General features: G+C 50.6%; 1 protein-coding gene across 3 annotated transcripts in view; it reads right to left on the bottom strand.

The window, feature by feature from the left end:
• The window catches only part of SLIT3 (slit guidance ligand 3), a 669892-nt gene that overhangs the window by 148600 nt on the left and 500424 nt on the right, over positions 1–20868 (bottom strand). For all 3 annotated transcript variants that reach the window (XM_021076955.1, XM_021076953.1, XM_021076954.1), the window contains exons 7-8: positions 17382–17453; positions 9692–9855 (exon numbers count right to left, since the gene is read on the bottom strand). In XM_021076955.1, the coding sequence (XP_020932614.1) occupies positions 9692–9855; positions 17382–17453 (236 nt within the window). The remainder of the gene's footprint in view (positions 1–9691; positions 9856–17381; positions 17454–20868) is intronic.

The raw sequence follows: 20868 nt of genomic DNA, 5'->3' as shown, positions 1-20868 counted from the left end.
ATCCTAGCCGTTCAGAGACAGACTTGCTCTCAGAGTCAATCCCTCATGAAACTATGCCACCGGAATGCAAAGAGCATAGGTTGGGATGACTTTTTCAGGGGGTCTAAGGTCCAGATGACACCCCAGGGTTTGGGGCTCTTATCTGGGGCTGGGAGACTGCGTGTACACACGTTGATCTTTTCTCAAGGGGCCGGAGGCCACTATCCAAACCGGGTGGGAGGGACAAAGGCGGCAGGATTTCCCCATTGGAGGCAGTGATGTCCTAGCGTCAAAACAGCCATCAGCAGCAACAATCAAGGCCTTTGGCCAACAACTTTCACGTCCGGAGAACATGCAAATAAAACTTACCTCATCAGAAAAAAAGTCAATACGTGACTACATATTTCAGAGTCTTAATTTTATTTGAGGTGAGAGCCCATGTGTATGTGAAGCCAAGCAGTAAAAACCCAAGAAAACGTCACAGAAGGAGCTTATTTGGAAAGCCAAATGAAGAGAACATATAGATTAGCAAACGAACTCAAAATTCAGGGTCACGGAGTTCCCGCCGCGGCTCAGCTAACAAACCCGACTAGCATCCATGAGGATGCAGGTTCGATCCCTGGCCTCGCTCAGTGGGCTAGAGATCCAGCGTTGCCATGAACTGTAGTGTAGGTCGCAGACGCGGCTTGGATCCTGTGTTGCTGTGGCTGTGGTGTAAGCTGGTGGCTAAAGCGACAATGAGACCCCTAGCCTGGGAACCTCCATATGCTGCAAGTGTGGCCCTAGAAAGAAAAAAAAATTCAGAGTCACAAGCATCTTCATCACTTTCTCTGGTGGCCCCATCCAATCTCTAACAGAAGTAACTTCAAACATTTTACAGCACTGTGTAAGTTTTCATGCTCTGTTTCTTCAGAGTGAGGTGAGAAACTCACATCTGTGGCTGGTTTTTCAAATGTGGACACTGCAACCAAAGGTCAACTCAACCCCGTGGCTTCCTCAGAACCTCACCCCACCCCTGGGGACCCAGATGGCAGGAATTATTTCAGCGTCTTTCCAGATCCCCCTCCCAGAGCAAAGGGCCACGGACTGAGACCAAACTCAGACTAACTCTGCAAACATCCTCAGGTCTCAGACATGGAGCATCTGGCTGGGGCTCCTGGAGAGAGAGTAAACACAAAACATGGAAAATGTCTGTAGGGAATGATGGTTTGCGTTTGGCCCCAGTTCACCGGAGAAGCGGAGGCTGGGAAGCCAGGGCAAGTCCAGCTACAGTGGTTGAAGCAGAGGATGGACCGAGCCTGGGCAGGTCCTCATTTAAAGGCTGAGTGAGGGTCCCCTCTCTGCTTCCAGTAGTCCTTACACCTTGGGGGCGGTTCTTCTGTAAGGATCACACTGATGCCTGTGGCTTAACGTGGAACATGTACTTTGCCAGAAAATGCCATCCCGGTGATCGAAGAGTCTTCCTTCCCTTGGCCTGACTTTCACATATATACACACAGTTTAAAGGCATCCTCAAAAAAAAAAAAAAAAAAAAAAAAAAAGGAGTTCCCGTCGTGGCGCAGTGGTTAACAAATCCGACTAGGAACCATGAGGTTGCGGGTTTGATCCCTGCCCTTGCTCAGTGGATTAACGACCCGGCGTTGCCATGAGCTGTGGTGTAGGTTGCAGACGTGGCTCGGATCCAGCGTTGCTGTGGCTCTGGTGTAGGCCGGCGGCTACAGCTCCGATTCGACCCCTAGCCTGGGAACCTCCATATGCTGCGGGAGCGGCCCAAGAAATAGCAAAAAGCCAAAAAAAAAAAAAAAAAAAAAAAAGGCATCCTCTGAGCTGGAACGTTTGAGAAGATATTCTTGTCTAGGGTACAAGCTTCAAACTCTCCAGTGTCACACTAGCCAGTCTGACGGAGACCATGGATGATGCCACAGAGACCACGACTTACATTAAAATTCCCAAGTGGAACATTCTCTTAGAGGGAGAGGTGGTGCTGGCTTTGTTCCAAACTGGAAAAGCCTTTACATTTCTGAGAAAGCAGCAACCCCAGAGAGCCAGCTTGTAAGAGCCTCAGATCAGGAATGAGAGTGTTGTGGCCGAGGGTGTGGGCTCTGCTGTCCCACTGGCTCCATCTAAACCCTGGTTCTAGCCTTCGGCCTCCATGCCTCAGTTTTCCCCACCTGTAAAATGGGGGAAGGCTTGGTTGTGAAGGCAAAGGAAGTTAATACATGTAAAGTACTTAGAGGACTGCGCGGCAGAGAGTCAGAGCTTAGTCAGGTTATTTGTTATTATTATTGCTGTTGTTACTCATGGGTCTGGCTCCTGCCACAGATTATTCTGCGGGACCTGGGGCAAGTCATAGCACCCTCTCTGAGCTTTTCTGCTGGGATCTCCATGAACAAGAAGTTTGGATTGCATGATGCCTGAAGCCCTTTCTGGGTCTAAAGATTGACTACCGTTCTTCAGATAAATGGAAGCAGAGGGGTACGCTACCTACAGCTTTCGCTGCTCTGCTCCATCTCTTTGCAGGTGGCAGCAAGGAGCTACAGTGGGCAGGGCTCCCGTCCCCTCACCGCATCCCCCATCCTCCAAGGGAGGCGGGGAGCAGTAGGGCTTCAGATGTCAGGGCTTTTGAAGTACAGGTCATGCTCCTGAAAGCAAACAGCCCCGGCACATCAAGGGGCCGGTGCACCTGACCAGCCGGGGGATGCGCCCCACCCCGCGCCTTCCTGGGTGGGAAGCATCAGGGGCTCCATGGGGGCCTGAGTCTGAGCACTGCCTTTGCACCCACTGAGGCACAGGGTGTCGGATGGCTGTCTCTCCTGTGATCTGCCAAAATATTACTTGGGGGGCTGTCAGAGGAGAGGGAAAAAAGCCACTACCTTCCAGGGCTCCTATGGGCAACAGAAAATTTGGAAATGGGATTTCTTCAAAGATGCATCTTCCGACTTCTGTGCAGAAATGAATTCTGTTTCAACCAGACCCAGACCCAGGCTGTAGCCCTGAGTCCCTTTGGGGAGAACTTGGTCTTTCACAGGATGGCTCTGAATCAGAAGAAAACGGTGTGCTACACTGCACGGGGTGTTGTCAAAGCAAAAAAAACCCTTGAAAGATCCCTTAACCAGGTCACTAACGACACCTTTAATTACGCAGAGAGAAATAACGGTAATTATAGCCTCCGTCAGCATCCTGGGCTGGCAGCTCCCCAGCCAGGTATTCACACATGGCGAGGATGTGCCCCTTCGGCTGAAATAAAACACTTCGGGGTTAAGCCAGGGTTGAAGGATAGTTGGCTTTCCCAGGAAACATCCCCCCCCTCCGCCCCATCAGTGCTGGAGGGACCAAGCCCATTTCCCTTCGGGCCTTTGAGGGCTGTGATGGTGACAGTCCCTCCCCACAGCTTTCTGTCTCTGGACAGACTGAGATGAGAATGTAAATTCTACCAGGATGGGGGCCCTTTCTGTTGTATTTACTGTGAGATCCTCGGTGCCTAAAATAGGACGCAACAAACAAACTTGGGGTGAGAGGATGAATACCTGGATGAAATTAACCCAGAAGCCTTGGCAACGGGGGTCCTGAATGTCGCCGTGCTACAGAGGCAGGCGATTCTTCTGGAAGTGAAGGGAGGCTCCCTGAGTTCCGAGTGCCCTGGGCAATGGTGCGTAGGATCTGCCCCAGGTGGGGAGACCGAGTGGCGATGGGGAGATGCGACCCTCACGTCCTTCTATCACAGCCAAGGCTATCTGTCCAGTCCCCTGGGCCCCCTCTGGGCCCAGCTCACCTGTAGGGTCAGGAGTCCTAGACCCTCCGCCAAATCCTGCCCACACTTGTTGAGGCTGATGAGGGTGGTACAGAGGATAAAGCGAGGGAACACCTAGCTTTCTACCCAGTAGATTCTGTGACTACAAGCAGGGAAGCAGAGGGGAACGGGAGCAGAGCTGTTATACTGGGATGGGCGTCTCTATGTCTCTTTGATGGAACAGGGCTCCCTAGTGTGAACCTGCCTCCGCGCGCGCGCGTGTGCGTTCCTATTGAATGACATCTTCTCACGGGGCCCACAGATCCTCCTGGCCCTCGAGCGAGCCTGCCAACTCCCCCATCCCGCCCAGCACAGCCAGGGCCTTACATCCAAGTGTAGCGATGGGCTAGCACGCAGAGCGCCGGTCGTCTCCTGTCTAAGACGTGCTCTCAGAAACGGAGCCGTGCACGTGGGCTTGCTCTTCCTTTCTTCGTGTTTAAAGGAACGCCCCAGCTCTCTGCTCTTGGAACTCTTTCGATCCCACAGCTAAAAGGCGACGGCCCCAGGGTGGAAGGGTGTCCTCATCCAGAATAGGGAGCTGGGCATGTGGGCTAAGCACCTGTCTCCCCTTGGCAGGGGGCATCTGTCTCCCTTTCCCTGCGCACCACCGCAGCTCAGAAATTTCAGTCTGGAGCCAAAGCTATCTCTGTGCCAAGCAAGGAGGGAAGCTGAGATGCCAGCCTTTGGATGTTTCCTAAGATTCCCTGGACTGTGGCCTGACGCCTCGAGGGAGGGCAGGGCAGAGCTGGGGGGAACAGAGGTGCCGGCCCTTTCCTGCTCTTCCTGGTTACCAAGGGAGCTGCTTCCCAACCCAGAGGGGCCCTCGATAAGGGAAAAGGGCAGAAATGCGTTCCCGGCTGGACCCCTCACAGGGCAAGTCCCTGTGGTTGTGGCCTGGACACTGTACTATTCCCCTCCTCTGCTGACTTCCTACCCCTTCTCTGGTTCTGAGAGAGAAGAAAGATGGGGCAGTGACCAGGGAGATGGCTCTGGTCCAGCTGTCAGCCCGTCTTTGTTCTTCTTCTCATTGGCAAGTGGGGGTGAGCATCACCCAGAAAACGAAAGGCCCTGATGTGTCTGCCCAGAGGAGTGGAGCAGAGGCCACTGAACTTCAGACCCAGAAAGGGCCATGGAGACGGCAGGGGAACCGAAGCCCCGAGGGAGCAGTGTCCTTGCGCCCTGACACAGCTATGGCCAATCTGAGAGTGACCCTCATTCTTGTAAGAGCGGCTAACATTTGTGGGGTGTTTCCTATGTGCTGCCATAAGTGCTTGGTATATATTATCTCATTTGATCCCTGTAAAACCCCTGGCATAGGTCCCATTATTATTTTTCCTATTACACTGATGGGGAAATGAAGGGGTGGGGAGGTTAAGCAAACAACGATGTTCTAAAATTTGGTCCAGGGCTCCCCCTCTGCCAAAGAGACACCCTTCATGCCTTTCTTCATCCCTGTGACATGGAAAACCGCCAAAGCCCTGGGATCTCAGGAGGCGGGAAGGGGATGCTTAGGGGCGAGACACGGATTGTGTGAGCTATGCTGGAGATGGCTGGACACTGTTGTGTTAGAGCCATGTGTATTTCTTTCTGTCTTTTGAGAGAACTTCACCCAGCAGAGTACACAGAGTCGGAAAATCCAATGAGCGTGTGGAAAGAAATTAATTCCAGTATTCAAATTAAGCATCCCTGTTGGCCTCTGGCCTTTCAAAAGCCAACAACAGACTGCAATGACAATGGCACTTGAGCAATTATGATAAGAATATAAATGAATGTGATTTAAATACCAGAGGCATGATAATTTGGGGAATGGCTAAATAAACCTAATAGTCTCATTCCTGCAATGTCCAATTATGGTGTTTTAATTAAAACCTCCTAAGGAGATGGGCGGCTAGTCATGGCTTACCTTAATTATCTTTATACTTAGTAACCAGTCCCAAATTAAAAAAGAAAAAGAAGTAGAAGGGGAAAGTTTCTTGTTTCCATGGAGATATGCCTATTTCATTTTTAATAATAACTGAGGAAGTATTTGTTGAGAGGCTGTTAGGATTGAGCACTGTTCTAGGCATTGGGGCACCTGAAAAAAAAAAAAAGTAAGACGTGGCCCCTTATTACTAAAAGATGAGATTAATCTTCATGAAAAAGATATCTCACATTCAAAGATTATGGACAGATCAATGTGAAACAGTGGACGAACCAATGGATTCAAGCATGTTCCGAGGAAAGAGATAACAGACTCAAGAGGTCAAATATTTGAGCTAATATCCTTGAATTATAAATTGTAACTGGTAGAAACTCTCCCAGATTAAGGTATCGGAAGATTGACACATGGAAGAGAAATCCTAGCGTTTAACCCTCCAAATAAGCCCTTTAGTAAGGATGGAAAAAAAAAATTCAACAACCTGCAACTCACATGAGCTCAGCAATGGCTGGAGCAGAACCTTTGCTCTGATCTGTTGTATGAACTCTGATAAAGCGAAGTCTGGTTCAGGGACTATTCTAGTCCTAGGGCCCTAGTCTTCCTCTTCAAACGAGGAGAATTAACAGAGCAATCCTTCCAGCAATAGTTATAGGAAACCAAGCAGTCCAGTTGTATATTACAGACAACCCTTAATAGTAAATAAAGAGCCTCTCCCACTCTTGTGAAAAAACCTCCAGTTGTCTCCCCAGGGCAGGAAAATAAATGCCTTCGACTGAAGGGGATGGTTGACAGAGGAGATGAATTTTGCCAAAGCACGCTGCTAGCAAATTTCTGGGTTCTCGGGAGTGATAAGGAGCCCGCAGCCAGGGCTTCTGGGAGAAGAGGCTGGGCTCCAGACAGCCGGATTTAATTCAAAGGGAGATAGCAGGGGCTTGGGCAGGCAGGGCCCTCACAGGCTGAGACAGATAAAGCTCTTTCCTGTCTCTGGAGTCATGTGTTGGGTGAATTTTTCGACACCGTGTAGGGGCGCAGGGAGGCTGCCTGACAGGGGCCACTGGTGATGAAGACACACGCAGGGAAGGCTTCCTTGCTGCCCCAGCCTGTCTTGCTCCGAATCAGCTGACTTCCACTTTTTAAAGTCCCTCCTTTCTGGACTTAAGTCCTCCTCCTGTGGGTTATTGGGGAAATAGTTTGGATAAGGAGGAGCCTTGGTGGATTTGCAGCTTAAAACAACCGCCATCAGGTCTATACCTAACCGTCTTATTCAGACGCCCTGCTGGGCTCGGTAGGGGGGCTGGGCCTGCTCCCCAGAGGTGGGCTGCATCTGGGAGGGGGGGCGGTTGGTAGTGAGACTAGCCCTTCTCTATGACCTCCTGCTGAGCACAGAGTCTTGTTTCACGTTGCTTCCATAATTTTTTTTTCTCATTATTTTTCCAGCCACCCCACGGCAGCTGGTGTTCCCGGGTCAGGGATCAGATCTGCGCTGCAGTTGTGACCTTTGCAGCAGCTGCAGCAACACCAGTCCCTTTAACCCACTGTGCTGGGCTAGGGATTGAACCTGCGTCCTGGGGCTGCAGAGACGCCGCTAATCCCGTTGCGGCACAGCGGGAACTCCTCTCTCATCCTTTTATCCCACGCTCATCAACTACCTTGAATAATTATGAAAGAGGTAGTGCTCTGGGGTGGGGACGCTCCTCCTGAACCCCACTAATGCCGTGGTGCATTCATCATGGATGTTCAATTCATGGGCTCCCCCTGACCACGTATCTAACTGTATGACAGGACTTTTCAGAAAGGAACCCTGCACAGCATCCTATTTTTAAGCTTTGAGAGCCTGGGAAAAACATCTAAAAATGCCCCCAGGCACAGGGGTCCCACTATGCTACGCCCCTAAATTCATACTATTAGGGAAAGAGTGGTGTCGATAGCATAGTCACGTCTGGAGTCTGTGGATTAAACTGTCCTGTCCTCTAAAGACATGTGGTTTCCTATGAAGAAGCTACAGGGACCATCACGAGCAATGGTCTTAATGGCTATAAACAGGGACCGTGATAACGATGCGCTGTGTAACTGTTAACCCACCTGCGAGATTCAGCCTTTTCCGAGGAGGGAGATTCGGGGCTAGCTGTCCCGGGACCCAGGAGGGTCAGCCTTCCCACCCTGGGTTTTGGGTCCCGACTGAGGCTGGGTAAGCGAGATCTCGGCACGGCTTTGATGGGAGGGTGCGTCTGTGACGAGGGGGGATGCGTGTTCGTGCGCTGCTTTAAACCTGGCACCCACCTCTAACGATGTGTTTTAACATTCTCCCTAATTAGTTTTTCTCACTAGCTCTTGGATGACTCCTGCACTCTATAATTATTTCTTTCACTGGCACTTATGCCGATATTGTACCCTTTGCCTAATAATTACTGTAATTACAGTCACTGGATTTGAGTTGGGTGCCTGTGTGAGCAACGGTTTTATTATGCGTTTGGTGGAAAGTGATTTCGAAGTGGGCCTCTATAGGAACGGGTTGAGGTACTGCTATGAGATATGTTAAAATGTTTGGGGAAAATAAATAACTTGATGAAGATGTTACCTGACGAGAGGAAGCCGCAGAGAGGGAGGTGCAGCCGAATTCAAGGAAAATTCCTAGATATGGCGAATGCAGCCTAAGAACCGAAGAGGGCCAGCTGTATTGGGATCCCATAGCTGTATCGGGGTCCCACAGTCACATCGGGGTCTCACAGCCATACTGGGACCCCATAGCTATATCGGGGTCCCATAGCCATATAACCATATAGGGATCCCATTGACCATATAGGGGTCCCATGGCCATATTGGGGTCCCATAGGCATATTGGGGTTCCATAGCGCCCAGTGGGCGCAATAAACCTTCTGGACTGAAGATGGGCAACAGGAGAAGAGGTGAGAAGTGGGACCTGCCATTGCCCCTTTTCCTTCCTCTATGCCAGCACCCCAAGATCAGCCTTTAGAAGCCACTGGGCCCCCACTCTAGGACTATGTCCCTGGATTTCAGGAACATCTCGTTGGGAAACTTCTCAACTGAATACTTTCTTTTTCTAAGGAAACCAAGAGGTGAGCTCCTGTTTCCTTGCCTCCAGAAAAGGGTAGAATTGATGGGATTGGACAATGTCAATGAGAAATGAAAGCATCCTTGCCTCCAGAAAAGGGTAGAGTTGATGGGATTGGACAATGTCAATGAGAAATGAAAGCAAACAAGCAAACAACATTTAGGACCCAAGGCCAAGTTGACATTCTCTGGAAAGCTCTTCTCAGGTCACTCAGCACCTGAGCTCTCCCACCCTGAAGAGCTGAGCTGTCCTCAGTCAGGTCCCAGCATAGGCTCTGTTTTCCCTTCTACGTGGACATCTGTGCTGCTATTAGACTTCATTTACCCACAGATCAGACTCTCCTGTTTGCTCAGCACATTTAGTGGGCCCACTAAACTATAATAATTAAGCTCCACTCATTAGCTCTTACCAAGAGCTGCGTATTATGCTAAGTGCTTTGTATGCATTATTTCCTTTAATCCTCCCACCCGTCCCTTGAGTTATGGACTACGACTCTTTCCAGTTGGCAGGCCTGCAGTAACTTGCCAAAGTCACAGAGCACTAAGGGACAGACCTAAGATTTCCAGCCAAGCAGCCTGACCCCATAGACTCCATTAGCCTGTCTCCCAATTTCTAGAAGCACCTGGGCTGCAGGAACAGCCCATGTTCAAGCGCCTGACAAATATTAGCGTCAATGGACCATGAGGCTTCACAGAAAGTGGATTCACGAGCTCCATGACCATTTTCCTTTACGGGACAGCAAGAGCCTCTTTTCTGGAACCCCCAGAGGCACACCAGAGTTCTTTACATGATCGGAGAGCGCCGAGGTGACCTGTGAGGCTCCATGCCAAGCTCCGGGCTGGGGTGTACGTTCCAGGCCAAGGTGATGTCCAGGACAGATCACTGGTGGGTAAGTGGCAGTATGGGCTGGGGGCAGCGGGAGGCGCCTCACCTGGGCAGACATACTCCTTCTTCTGCACATCCGCCACGTTGAAGCCCCTCAGGTGCACAGGAGCCATGCAGAGGGTGAACTGGCCGATGGTCCGCCGCTGTCGCAGCCAATCCGAGAGCCAGGCCAGGTGGCAGTCACAGTACAGGTGGTTGGAGTGGAGGCGCCTGGGAGACGGAGGGACAGAGAGAAGATGCTGTCACAGTGGGAAGTGGGGAGGCTGCCACTGGCTGAACAGAGTGGGACGGACCTCTCTGACCCTTGGCCCAGGGTCATCCTCCTCGGACGCCCAGGGGAGCGCCTCCCTCTGTACTACTGAACCACCGCAGGAGCCTCGACCCTTTTATTGCCACAACACAGATGACAGCTACCTTCTCAGGCCAGCCGCATTGAGTGGAGGCCTCCGGGTTCTGAGCAACTCCCACTTCTAACTAGTAATCCCAGCCTTTTCTTTCCCAAAATTCAAGAAAGCACATAAGAGAGGGAGAGTCATATTATTACAGCGATGATCCAGATTTGGGTCAAATTTCCAAAAGGGTGGCTCAGGTGCAAAGTTCAGTAGGCAGCCCAAGGCCGAGTTACAGATGGCTTGAAACAGCTTCTGTCTTTTTTGTTTGTTTGTTTGTTTTGTTTTTTTCCTTTTCTTTTTTCTTTTTCTTTTTTCCCTTTAAGGCCATACCTGTGGCATATGTAGTTCCCAGGCTAGGGGTCAAATCGGAGCTGCAGCTGCCAGCCTACACCACAGTCACAGCAATGTGGGATCTGAGCTGCACCCGCTATCTATGCCACAGGCTGCTGCCATGCTGAATCCTTAACCCACGAAGCAAGGCCAAGGATCAAACGTGCGTCCTCATGGACCCTCTGCTGGGTTCTTAAACCACTGAACCACAATGGGAACTTCTTTTTTTTTTTTTTTTTTTTGGTCTTTTTTTGCTATTTCTTGGGCCGCTCCCATAGCATATGGAGGTTCCCAGGCTAGGGGTCGAATCGGAGCTGTAGCCGCCAGTCTACACCAGAGCCACAGCAACGCTGGATCAGAGCCGCGTCTGCAACCTACACCACAGCTCATGGCAACGCCGGATCGTAAATCCACTGAGCAAGGGCAGGGATCGAACCCGCAACCTCATGGTTCCCAGTCGGATTCGTTAACCACTGCGCCACGATGGGAACTCCCACAATGGGAACTTCTTAAAATAGCTTCTTGAAAGGGAACCCTCCCGCACTGCTGGTGGGAATGTAAACTGGTATAGTCACTATGGAGAACAGTTTGGAGATACCTTTGAAATCTATACATAGAACTTCCATATGACCCTGCAATCCCACTCTTGGGCATATATTCAGACAAAACTCTACTTATAAGAGACACATGCACCCGCATGTTCATTGCAGCACTATTCACAATAGCCAGGACATGGGAACAACCCAAATGTCCATCAACAGATGATTGGATTAGGAAGATGTGGTATATATAGACAATGGAATACTACTCAGCCATAAAAAAAAATGACATAATGCCATTTACAGCATCATGGATGGAACTAGAGACTCTCATACTGAATGAAATAAGTCAGAAAGACAAAGACAAATACCATATGTTATCACTTATAACTGGAATCTAATATACAGCACAAATGAACATCTCCACAGAAAAGAAAATCATGGACCTGGAGAATAGACTTGTGTGTGGCTGCCCGGGGTGGGGAGAGGGAGGGAGTGGGAGGGATCGGGAGCTTGGGGTTATCGTATACAACTTGGAATGGATTTACAAGGAGATCCTGCTGAGTAGCATTGAGAACTATGTCTAGATACTTATATTGTAACAGAACGAAGGGTGGAAAAAAAAATGTATACATGTAAGTGTATCTTGGCCCCCAAGCTGTACAGCGGAAAAATAAATAAATAAATTTAAAAAAAAGAAAAATTAAAAAAAAAAAAAAGCTTCTTGGTCTCAATGCCCTAGTTTATGGTGGGCTGTGGCAGTGATCTGCTGTTGTCTTTTCTCTTCCTCCACTTCCTCCCTAAATGTCCCTTTCATGGACCCCCTGCATGTCACGCTGGTGGCCAGATGGGGGAACCAGCCTGGCAGTGTGAGCGGGCAGGGGAAGCAGGGCGTGGTGAGAAGAGTGCTTTTTGAGGGATTCACCTTCTCTCAACTCTCCTATTTAACTAAGGTGTTCTCCATACAGACTCTTGCAATCCACAGCAATCTCTCCAGAATGCCTCCTTCATCGCCTTCCCAAGTTCAATTTCACCAGGTGTCCTTGCTATTCTGACTGGTTCAGTGCCTCTGAAAAGGCTTTCTCTCCATTTTCAGGATTCTCGGGCTTTCTGCCTCTAAGCAGCCGTGACTCCAGAGCAATTTCTCACCCCGGCATGAGTTACGATTCTCAAGAGGGAGCTGCGCGTTCCTCGTCTGAGGGGAATCCCTTCTGGTTAAACTGAACTTCCTTTCCATTCACTGGGGGCGACCTAGGCATATCCAGGCGGTCCTAAAGGGTCTTCGCCAAGGTTCCCGCGGCAGGGGTTTCCAACCTCCACACATTCTTCAAACAGAGGCCATGAGAAGTGGCGGCAGGTGAATTCTAGTCATGCTCGCTTATCACACACTGGACTTTCTGTGGCACATCTTAAATGCCCCATCCTGGATGTGTTCCTCAGCCAGCAGTATCTGGGAACTTGCAAGCCCTCTGTGTCATGCCCGTTAATACTGAGTGGCAGCCCAAAGCCATGGCCCGGGCTACCTCCGCGCCTGACATGGAGAGAGCTGAAGGGCTCTTGAGCACACTCCACTTAGTGTAAGGTCAGCATCGCTAAACATCGGCCAAGGGCAGCTAATCTGTGCTGCCTCCCTGCGGAGCCTCTCCCACGGCACGGGAGCAAGCTTCAGCAGGCCAGATCCCATCATACTGGATGGACCAAACGAACCCCTCTCTCACCTTTTGTTTCTACTGAAAAAAAAAATTTGAAAACATATTTTTAAAATGATTGTCTTTAAAACTGATTAATTTCGATGGTATAATTTTCTTTTTGTAGCTCAGAGCCAATACTCTAAGGTCAAAGGCAATTTCCTAGGCTCTTGGGACCAAGATACTGTGTCTGTCATGGGCCCCTAGCCATTCTCCCCTCTGAGTGTCAAAGCGCAGGTCCCTGTGCTCTGGAAGCCAGCCTGGCTTCCACCCGGTCTGGCCCTCCAGCAAGAGGTGCCACAGGTAGGAATGGGAAGGGGAAAAAATCCTAAGCTGGGGTGGGGGTGGGGAAGGACCTCCGTTCTAAGAAGCAAAGCAAGACCTCTGTATATTTAAGAAAGACAACCACTTGTGCCAAGGACAGAGAAGGGCCTGGTGGTGGACTTGGAGCTGGTTACTTCTTCCTAAAGGACATTAAAGGGAGGAGGGAATTCCTTTTCTGCCCCGGGACTTCTTGGGACATGGCAGCATGAGTGAAAATGGTCTGTCTTCTGACCCATCAGTGAGCTGTTCAGACTGGGGAGGGGGGAGGGAGTCCATGGCCAGGAATCCACCACCAGGTATAAAGCCTGCCTGGGAAAGTGGTGGCAGTGGATCAGTTCTCAGTGACAAGGCAGAGCAGAGGTGGGTTGCAGTGGCACAGGCTGAGGTGCCAGAGTTCTGTGTGTGTGCCTTTTAATGAGTTTGGTTGTTGCTTTTTTTTTTTTTTTTTTTTTCAATTTGTTTTTCCTTTTTACAGCCACACCTGCAGCTTGCGGAAGTTACCAGGTTAGGGGTTGAACTGGAGCTGGAGCTGCTGGCCTAAACCGAAGCCACAGCAACACCAGAACTGAACTGAACCGCATCTGTGACCTATGCTATAGCTTGCAGCAAAACTGGATCATTAACCCACTGAGCGAGGCCAGGGATCAAACCTGCATCCTCATGGATACTAGTCAGGTTCTTAACCCACTGAGCCACAGTGGGAACTCTGGGTTTGGCTTGTATTAGGAAAGGCAGTTGCTCTCCTTGGAACTCAGAGAAACTAAGGAAATGAAGTGAATCAATGCACACAAATTCCCATCCGTTCCAATCAGGGGTAAGAGATCAATAGAATAACAAAAATGAGGCTTAGGTAAGTCAGATCCCTGAGCTGATTAATTTCTGGGATAATCAGAGTGTCAGAGGTTTTCCTTTTGGAAGATTGTATTAGGTTGGTTCTTGCTTAATCCTCGCTGGCCAGCCCCAAGCCAGCTCTCTTCTTAACCTGCTACCAAAGTCCGTTATCCTTTTGTCTGCTTCTGTGGGAATGTCTCCTCTCCCAAGTAGGACCATAGAAAGAAAAGAGGTCACCCAAACTGCCTTTAAAGCCATGGGAAGGCTCTTGTCAAAAGCCCAGGGCGGAGGACAGGCTCAGGGCTCCCCTCCTGGAATTCACCCAGCAGAAAGGCTGCAGAGTGGAACTGGGCAGAGTCTTTCAAGTTGCCCTTTGCATCCTCTTTGGGAGACCGCTTTGAGCAGCATCACCCCAACCACGGATATTAAAAAAAAAAAGAAGCACGATGAACTTGAAACTTGAGCCCAGACACTGCCAGGAGTAATGCTAATTTTCCTGAGCAATTTCTTCTTTTAGTTACTTTCGAGAGCTTTGATGATGGCAATGACATGGGAGAGGGTTGGCCTCCAGTGGCCCTTCCGCCACGCGGAAGCTCTGGTCTCCCCGGCCTCAGCTCACCTGATGCTCTTCTGCTTTTGCACCCACTGAATGGGATGAATTCACGTTCTGATGTCCAAGTGCTGGAATCTGACTTTGACCATGGGTGGTGATGTAACCCTGGGCCTCAGTGCTCCCATCTATAAAATGGGGACGCTAGTGGTGCCTCCGCCTAGAGCCATTGTGAGGACTGAAACACTTCATGAAAAGGGCTCAGTGTGCCTGGGACATCATAAACCACCGAAGAAATGTCTGCTATCACGATTATTCTTTCTGTGAGGAGACTAGCTCCAGGCTCACGTCTCTTCCCAAGCCCCAGGCCCTGCCTGTTCAAAGCCATCATCTCCTCCTTAAACACCGAAGCACCAAGGTGGCTGGTGGTTCCTGTCTGTTGTTCTGCAGTCTTGCTGATGGAAACACCATATTGCATGTTGGCCAAACCACCTTTACAGGAGATAAGGTGAATGAATACAAATGCCAATTTGTAAAAGGTGCCTTTTAGCCACAGACGCTAAATTAAATTTCCAGCAAATCCTTTTAGAGAGGGTCAGTGTTCATTTTCTATAAAATGTGGTTTTCTGAATTCAATATAAAAGCTTTCCTTTAGAAATCCCATTTATGACTTCCTTCCTCTCTCCTCTTTCCCCCTCCCCAGCACCCGTCCCCAGCTCCCCCCTTTCCCACCACACTTTAATTACAGGGAAGGGGGATTAGGCAGCTCAGGTCTCTGGGGAGTTCGCTACGGAGCCATCTCTGAAATTAAACTAAAGGGAAAATGGCAGCAGGCAGCGAGCAAAGAGAACAGATGAGACTGATTGATTGATCTGAACTCATCAGATGCGTGTTCAAGACCACAGGGAAGTATGACGCCAGAACTAAGGAGGAAAAACTCCCCTGCCCCCTTCCCCCACCCCTACAGCACCCAAACGAAGCGCCCGAGGTCCAGACCTTGCTGGCTCCCTGCCTCCTAGGAACCCGGCCCAGCTCTGCCATTGATGCTTTGAAACGGAAAGTAACAGCAGGGGCAGGAGAAAGGACAGAGGAGCAGCCCGTGGGAGCTGGACCGCTGATCCCCACAGGTGAGAGCCATATTTCTACGATTCAAGCTGCTCATCTGGGGAGAAGCGGGCCGGGAACCCTGAGGTGTGCCTCTGGCTTCTTGGCCAGGAGCCCTGGGCCCCTGCTCTCCTCTGGAGCTCATTCTTGATAAACTGTGGATTTTGAAGAGGCCTTTGAAAGCCAAATAGTTTCTCCTTAAAACTCCATTTCTGCACCAGCCCCCCCTTTTGTTCTTTTTAGGGGCGCACCTGTGGCATATGGAGATTCCCTGGCTAGGGGTCGAATCGGAGCTACAGCTGCCAGCCTACACCATAGCCACAGCAATGTGGGATCTGAGATGAATCTGCGACCTATGCCACAGGGCACAGCAATGCCAGATCCCTAACCCACTGAGCGAGGCCAGGATCGAACCCGCATCCTCCTGGCGAGGAGTCGTGTTCTTAACCTGCTGAGCCACACACCAGGAACTCCTGCACCAGCTCCTTTTAAAAGGGAAGGAAGGGGACAGAATTTCCTGGCTGAATTCTGCTATCCCATGAGGGACCAAAGAAAGAAACAGGGCACAGGATGGAAGCTGAGCTCGGGTCCTCTCTACATAATAACTGCTGTTTGTTGAGTGGACATTGTGACCTGGCACCTTACTCGTGAGTGCATTTCATCCCCACAGCAACTCTGAGGCAAGCACTTCTCATTTCACTGTTTGCAAAAAAGAGACAGGTGAAGAAACTTGCCCGGAGGAAGCGGCAGAGCTCACATCTGAACTCAGGTCTGCCTGACTCCCTGCTGTTAGGTTGCTCAGTATTGTCTCCTTAGAAACTGCTTCTTGAGCTTCGTTTCATTCCTCCCTGAGATAAGGTGTTTTCTCACTAAGGTCGGGATTCTCCAATCCTATGAGTATCGAAATCTTCCAGAGGGCTGGTTACACACGATGGCTGGGCTCCCCCACCCCAAGATTCTGATGCTCTGGGTCTGAAGCGGGACCTGAAATTTTGCTTTTCAACAAGTTCCAGGCGGTGTGGACACTACTGGTCCAGGGCACCCCACTTGCTAAGGATTTTGACATCTCCGTGGATTCCATGTGGCACAGGGGCCAGAGATAAGCTGGCTGCTTGGTATTTTGAGTCCAGATTTCTGGATACACAGGATGATGATTTTACTAATGATCATATAACAATCAGTACAATGTATTATCTATGATGTGCCAGGCACTTTCCCCCTGGAGGCTGATGCGCCCCTACCACTGTGATGTGAACGCCACTGAGGCTCCACCAACACAAGAAAAGCATCACGTGTGAACTTTTGAAAAGGCCCAGCAGAAGAACTTATAAAGGGGTTTCTGGCTGAGAGTAGAGAGCAACTTCCCACGTCATAAAGGCACTAGACTGGCTCTTAGTACGGGGGGATTTTCCTCCTGAGTATATTCTTTGGAAGGCTTGAGCCCACCCATTAAAGATCAAAGAACTGAATTCCTGCATTCTAATATTGGAATATCATCCAGGATGCAAGGGAGCAGGAAGTGTGGTAGGTGGGGGCTGGGAGGATGGGAAGAAGCACCTCTCTTCCATGGTCAGTCCCCAGAGGGGAAAACGACCATAACCCCTGGCAATACGATAGAACCGCCAATGGTCCAGGTCATGTGCTAAATGAATGATGAATCATCATATCCCGGTTTCATAGGTAACACCAATAAACCCTTCCATCCAGATGGAAAGCACAAAGACGACTTCCACAGTCCCGGGAGAGTCTCAGCGTGAAGAGCAATGAGCCTGCCTGCAGCAGAATGATGGTTCAGGACAGCGGATGGTACCCTGACCCTCCCCCGCATCTGCCCCGGCTCACCAACACATCCCTCAGGCAACAGAGGGAGGAGGATGCATTTGGATGCAGGAAGCTACAGTAGTGAGGTTTTGCAAGCAGCTTAGAGGGATGCTCTGTGGGCTGCCTAAGGTGGGGAGCAGGTGGGAGATGTACTCACAGGGTTCGAATCTTCGGCATGTGGTTGAAGCTGGTGACCAGGATGCGGCTGATGTTGTTGTTATTGAGGGTGCTGCAGAGAGAGAGGCATGACAGGTCAACAAGGGAGCCGTGCAGGGGCATCCTGACACCTACAGCGGGTGGGGAGGGATGGATGCGATGGCCAGGGGGACCACTCATCAATAGCCACGGGTCAGCTGGTGCAGCAGCTAGAGACAAGCGGACGGATCTCCAGATGATAGGAGAATCCCTGAGTCCTTTTTACAGGTGGGTCCCTTTTCCTCTCTGCTGCTGTCTCAGTACTTACCTACCTGGAACAATAAAGTTGCTCTTATGGAATCCTAGTGCTGAGTGCTTCATTACAACCTTGCGAATTCTCACAACTACAATGCCAGTTACAGTTACATATTCTTTCTTTTTTTGTGTGGCACCCACAGCATATGAGCATATGGAAGTTCCGGGAGCCAGGGATCAAATGGGAGTAACGGATGAGACTCTACCCCACAGCTGCAGCAATACCAGATCCTCAACCCACTGTACCACAGTGGGAACTCCACAGTCATCTTTAGAGAGAAAGAAACGGACCCACAATATCTTGCTTAGTCACACACAACCCCAGAGGGCAGGCATCATCCTCATGTTACAGATGAGGAGGCTGAGCTTCGCAGAAGTTACATCACTTTTCCAGGGACTTAGAGCTGTCAAGGTGTGGAGGCGATGGGCTTTGAACCCAACACTATCTTCCTCCAAACTCCTTCCTCTGCCCATTACACACACTGCCTCACACAGGACGCTAGGTGGACAGGCTACTTCAGGAATACTTTCCATGCATCTTCTGACCCTTCCAGCTCATCTTGTCTTAAGTGCGTCTGTGAACTCTGTGAGGACAGGGATTAAGACTCCTCTTTCTTTGGCCACCCGTGACCATGGATGGGGTCTCCTCCAGGGAGCATCGCTACAGACTGGTACCTTCGTACCGAGAAAAGGGAAGAGAAAGATGTGAGCTCCAAAAGCGGACCAAAATGAAATCAGGCTGCACCTAGACTGAACTCAGCCTGTAGGTAGGCACAGCCCTGGGCTGACCCATCTAGAAGGACCCGTATGGATGCCCAGGGCAAGCATGGCAGCCAAGGAGGCCATCTGCAAGAGGGGAAAATGTGACGAAGCAGGAGGTCCTCTCTGGGCGGGTTAGATCAGTGACTACATTTGTGGCAAGGCCAGGCCGAGGTCTCCTCCGTCTGACCCACACCTGCCTCTCGGGCATCCCAAAGAGCGAGAGTCGGATGCTATGCTTGGTACATTCCTGCATGATGGCCACTTGCTCCTGTGCCCTCCCTTACCCGTGTGCTCCTCCAGGGCCACATTGGACACCCCCTTCTCCACCCCACTCCTCTTACGCTGTCACGGGCCAGCCAGCCCCCGGCCCAGGAAGCAGCCTTTCTTGGGAAGCCTTCACTGGTTAAGCAGATTATTTTGCCCTTGGCTCTTGGGAAACACACCGTGTTCCTCTCAAAACACCCTCTAACATTTTCCATCATGTGCATCACCACCATTCCGTAAACTGGTCCATCCACGGTTCACAGTGTGCAAACTTAGATGCCCTGGTTGTATGGTCTCGTGCAAGATATCAGCACCGCTTATCCACAGGTTCTTTGTTGGCAGAAGGAGGCAGGCAGTGGTACCCACCTCCCAGGCTGGTTAAAGGTTTAGCAGCACATGCTCAGTAAGTGGAGGCTGCCACGTTACTGACACTGGTGGAGAGCATGTCGACCTGTCCTGGTCATGCCTGTTCCCCTCTCCCAACCCCAACCCAAAGGAAATACAACCAGAGCTTTGTTCAACACGTAGTGGTCCCCAGACCCACCCCACCCAAGGGGCCCTGCACAGATTTCTTCTCTCGCTGAGACCCTAGTCCACAGCAGGATTCCAGGGATCGCATCCCCCCACCCCTCCAGGCCAGGGGGAACTCGCCTTATCCAAGGGCACAGGAACTAATTCTTTCTCCTACCTGTTCCCGCATTTATTCAGTACCCACCCCTTGTCTGGCATTATTTTATTTTTTATTTTTGGCTTTTTTTTTTTTTTTTTTTAGGGCCACACCCACAGCATATGGGAGTTCCCAGGCTAGGGGTTGCGTTGGAGCGGTAGCTGCTGTCCTGTGAAACAGCCACAGCCACAGCAACACCAGACCTGAGCCGCATCTGTGACTGACACCACAGCTCAGGGCAACGCTGGATCCTTAACCCACTGAGCGAGGCCAGGGATCGAACCCTGCGTCCTTATGGATGCTAGTCAGATTCCTTTCCGCTGAGCCATGACAGGAACTCCCTGTCTGGCATTATTTTAGGCCTAAAGTGTGATAAAAAGGAATGAACCACATTTGCATTGCCTGCCTGCTTCTGCCCACTCTGCAGCTTTACTGTATGAACGCATCAGTTCAGATACTCAGCATTTTAGGAAGTTGCATCTACATAGCTGTTTTGTTTCATGTGGTTTATCGCGCGCGCGCGCGCGTGTGTGTGTGTGAATCCATCCTACCTCCATCCACCCAGGAAGTGTTCAAAATGTCATCAGAGCGGAGGAATGTGTCACTCCCATCGGACCGGGCTCTCCTGACTCGGGAGTGAGGACAGTGTCCCGCCCCCACCCCTTCTCCATCAGACGGGGGAGGCCTCCAGGGCAGAACCAACCCCTTCCCTTCGTCTCCAGCCCATCCCAGCATTCTAGCCTAAGCAGGTGGACAGTTAGGGTCATTGATTCACTACCAGACAAAAACCTGTGCACTCCCCTCAGCTCTCAGACGCCAAGAGCATGAAGGCTTTGCAGAAAAGAGGCTTCCTTCCAAACACGCCCAGCCACTCGACATCAGGCTGAGTTCACAGCCAGCCCTGATTTAGCTGAATATACAGGGCAGTTATACGCAGGGCCTGGATTGTAACTGCATCTGGCAGCAGGCCGGCAGTGATGACTTATTAACGTATTACTACCCTGATATTTAAATGTGAGCCGTAATGAGGGTTATAAAACATTTACGATAATAGCAATTATTCCAGAACCAAAATGACTAAACATAGTATTCAGACTTCCATGATTTGCTGTGTGGGGCTGGCCAGCCCAGGAACCCCAGAGGGTTGGGGACCTCTTGGACGCCGAGCTCCATGGCAGCTACAGGTTCCACTTCCCTAATAAACACAGATTTATTTGATTTTCAATCTTGGCAGCTTTTGCCCAGGCAGGAAGCACTGGGCCCTCACTGGTTCTTGTGCCCTGGCCCAAGCAGCTGGCATTTGATGGTGTCACTGTCATAAGCCCGATGTGGTGAGCCTGGCCGCCAAGGCCAAGACCTGGTTTGGACTCTGCCTCTGCCACTTCGGGCCTGTGCCACCACGAGGAAGTTGTCTTGATCTTATTAGGTTTCTTCCTCTGTAATGTGGGGAACAGCAGCCCTGATCTCACAGAGCTTCCCTGGTGATGAAATGAGATGAGGC

This window comes from Sus scrofa, chromosome 16, assembly GCF_000003025.6.
Source record: "Sus scrofa isolate TJ Tabasco breed Duroc chromosome 16, Sscrofa11.1, whole genome shotgun sequence".
Lineage (NCBI taxonomy): Eukaryota > Metazoa > Chordata > Mammalia > Artiodactyla > Suidae > Sus > Sus scrofa.
This window is presented reverse-complemented; position numbering and strand designations above follow the sequence as displayed.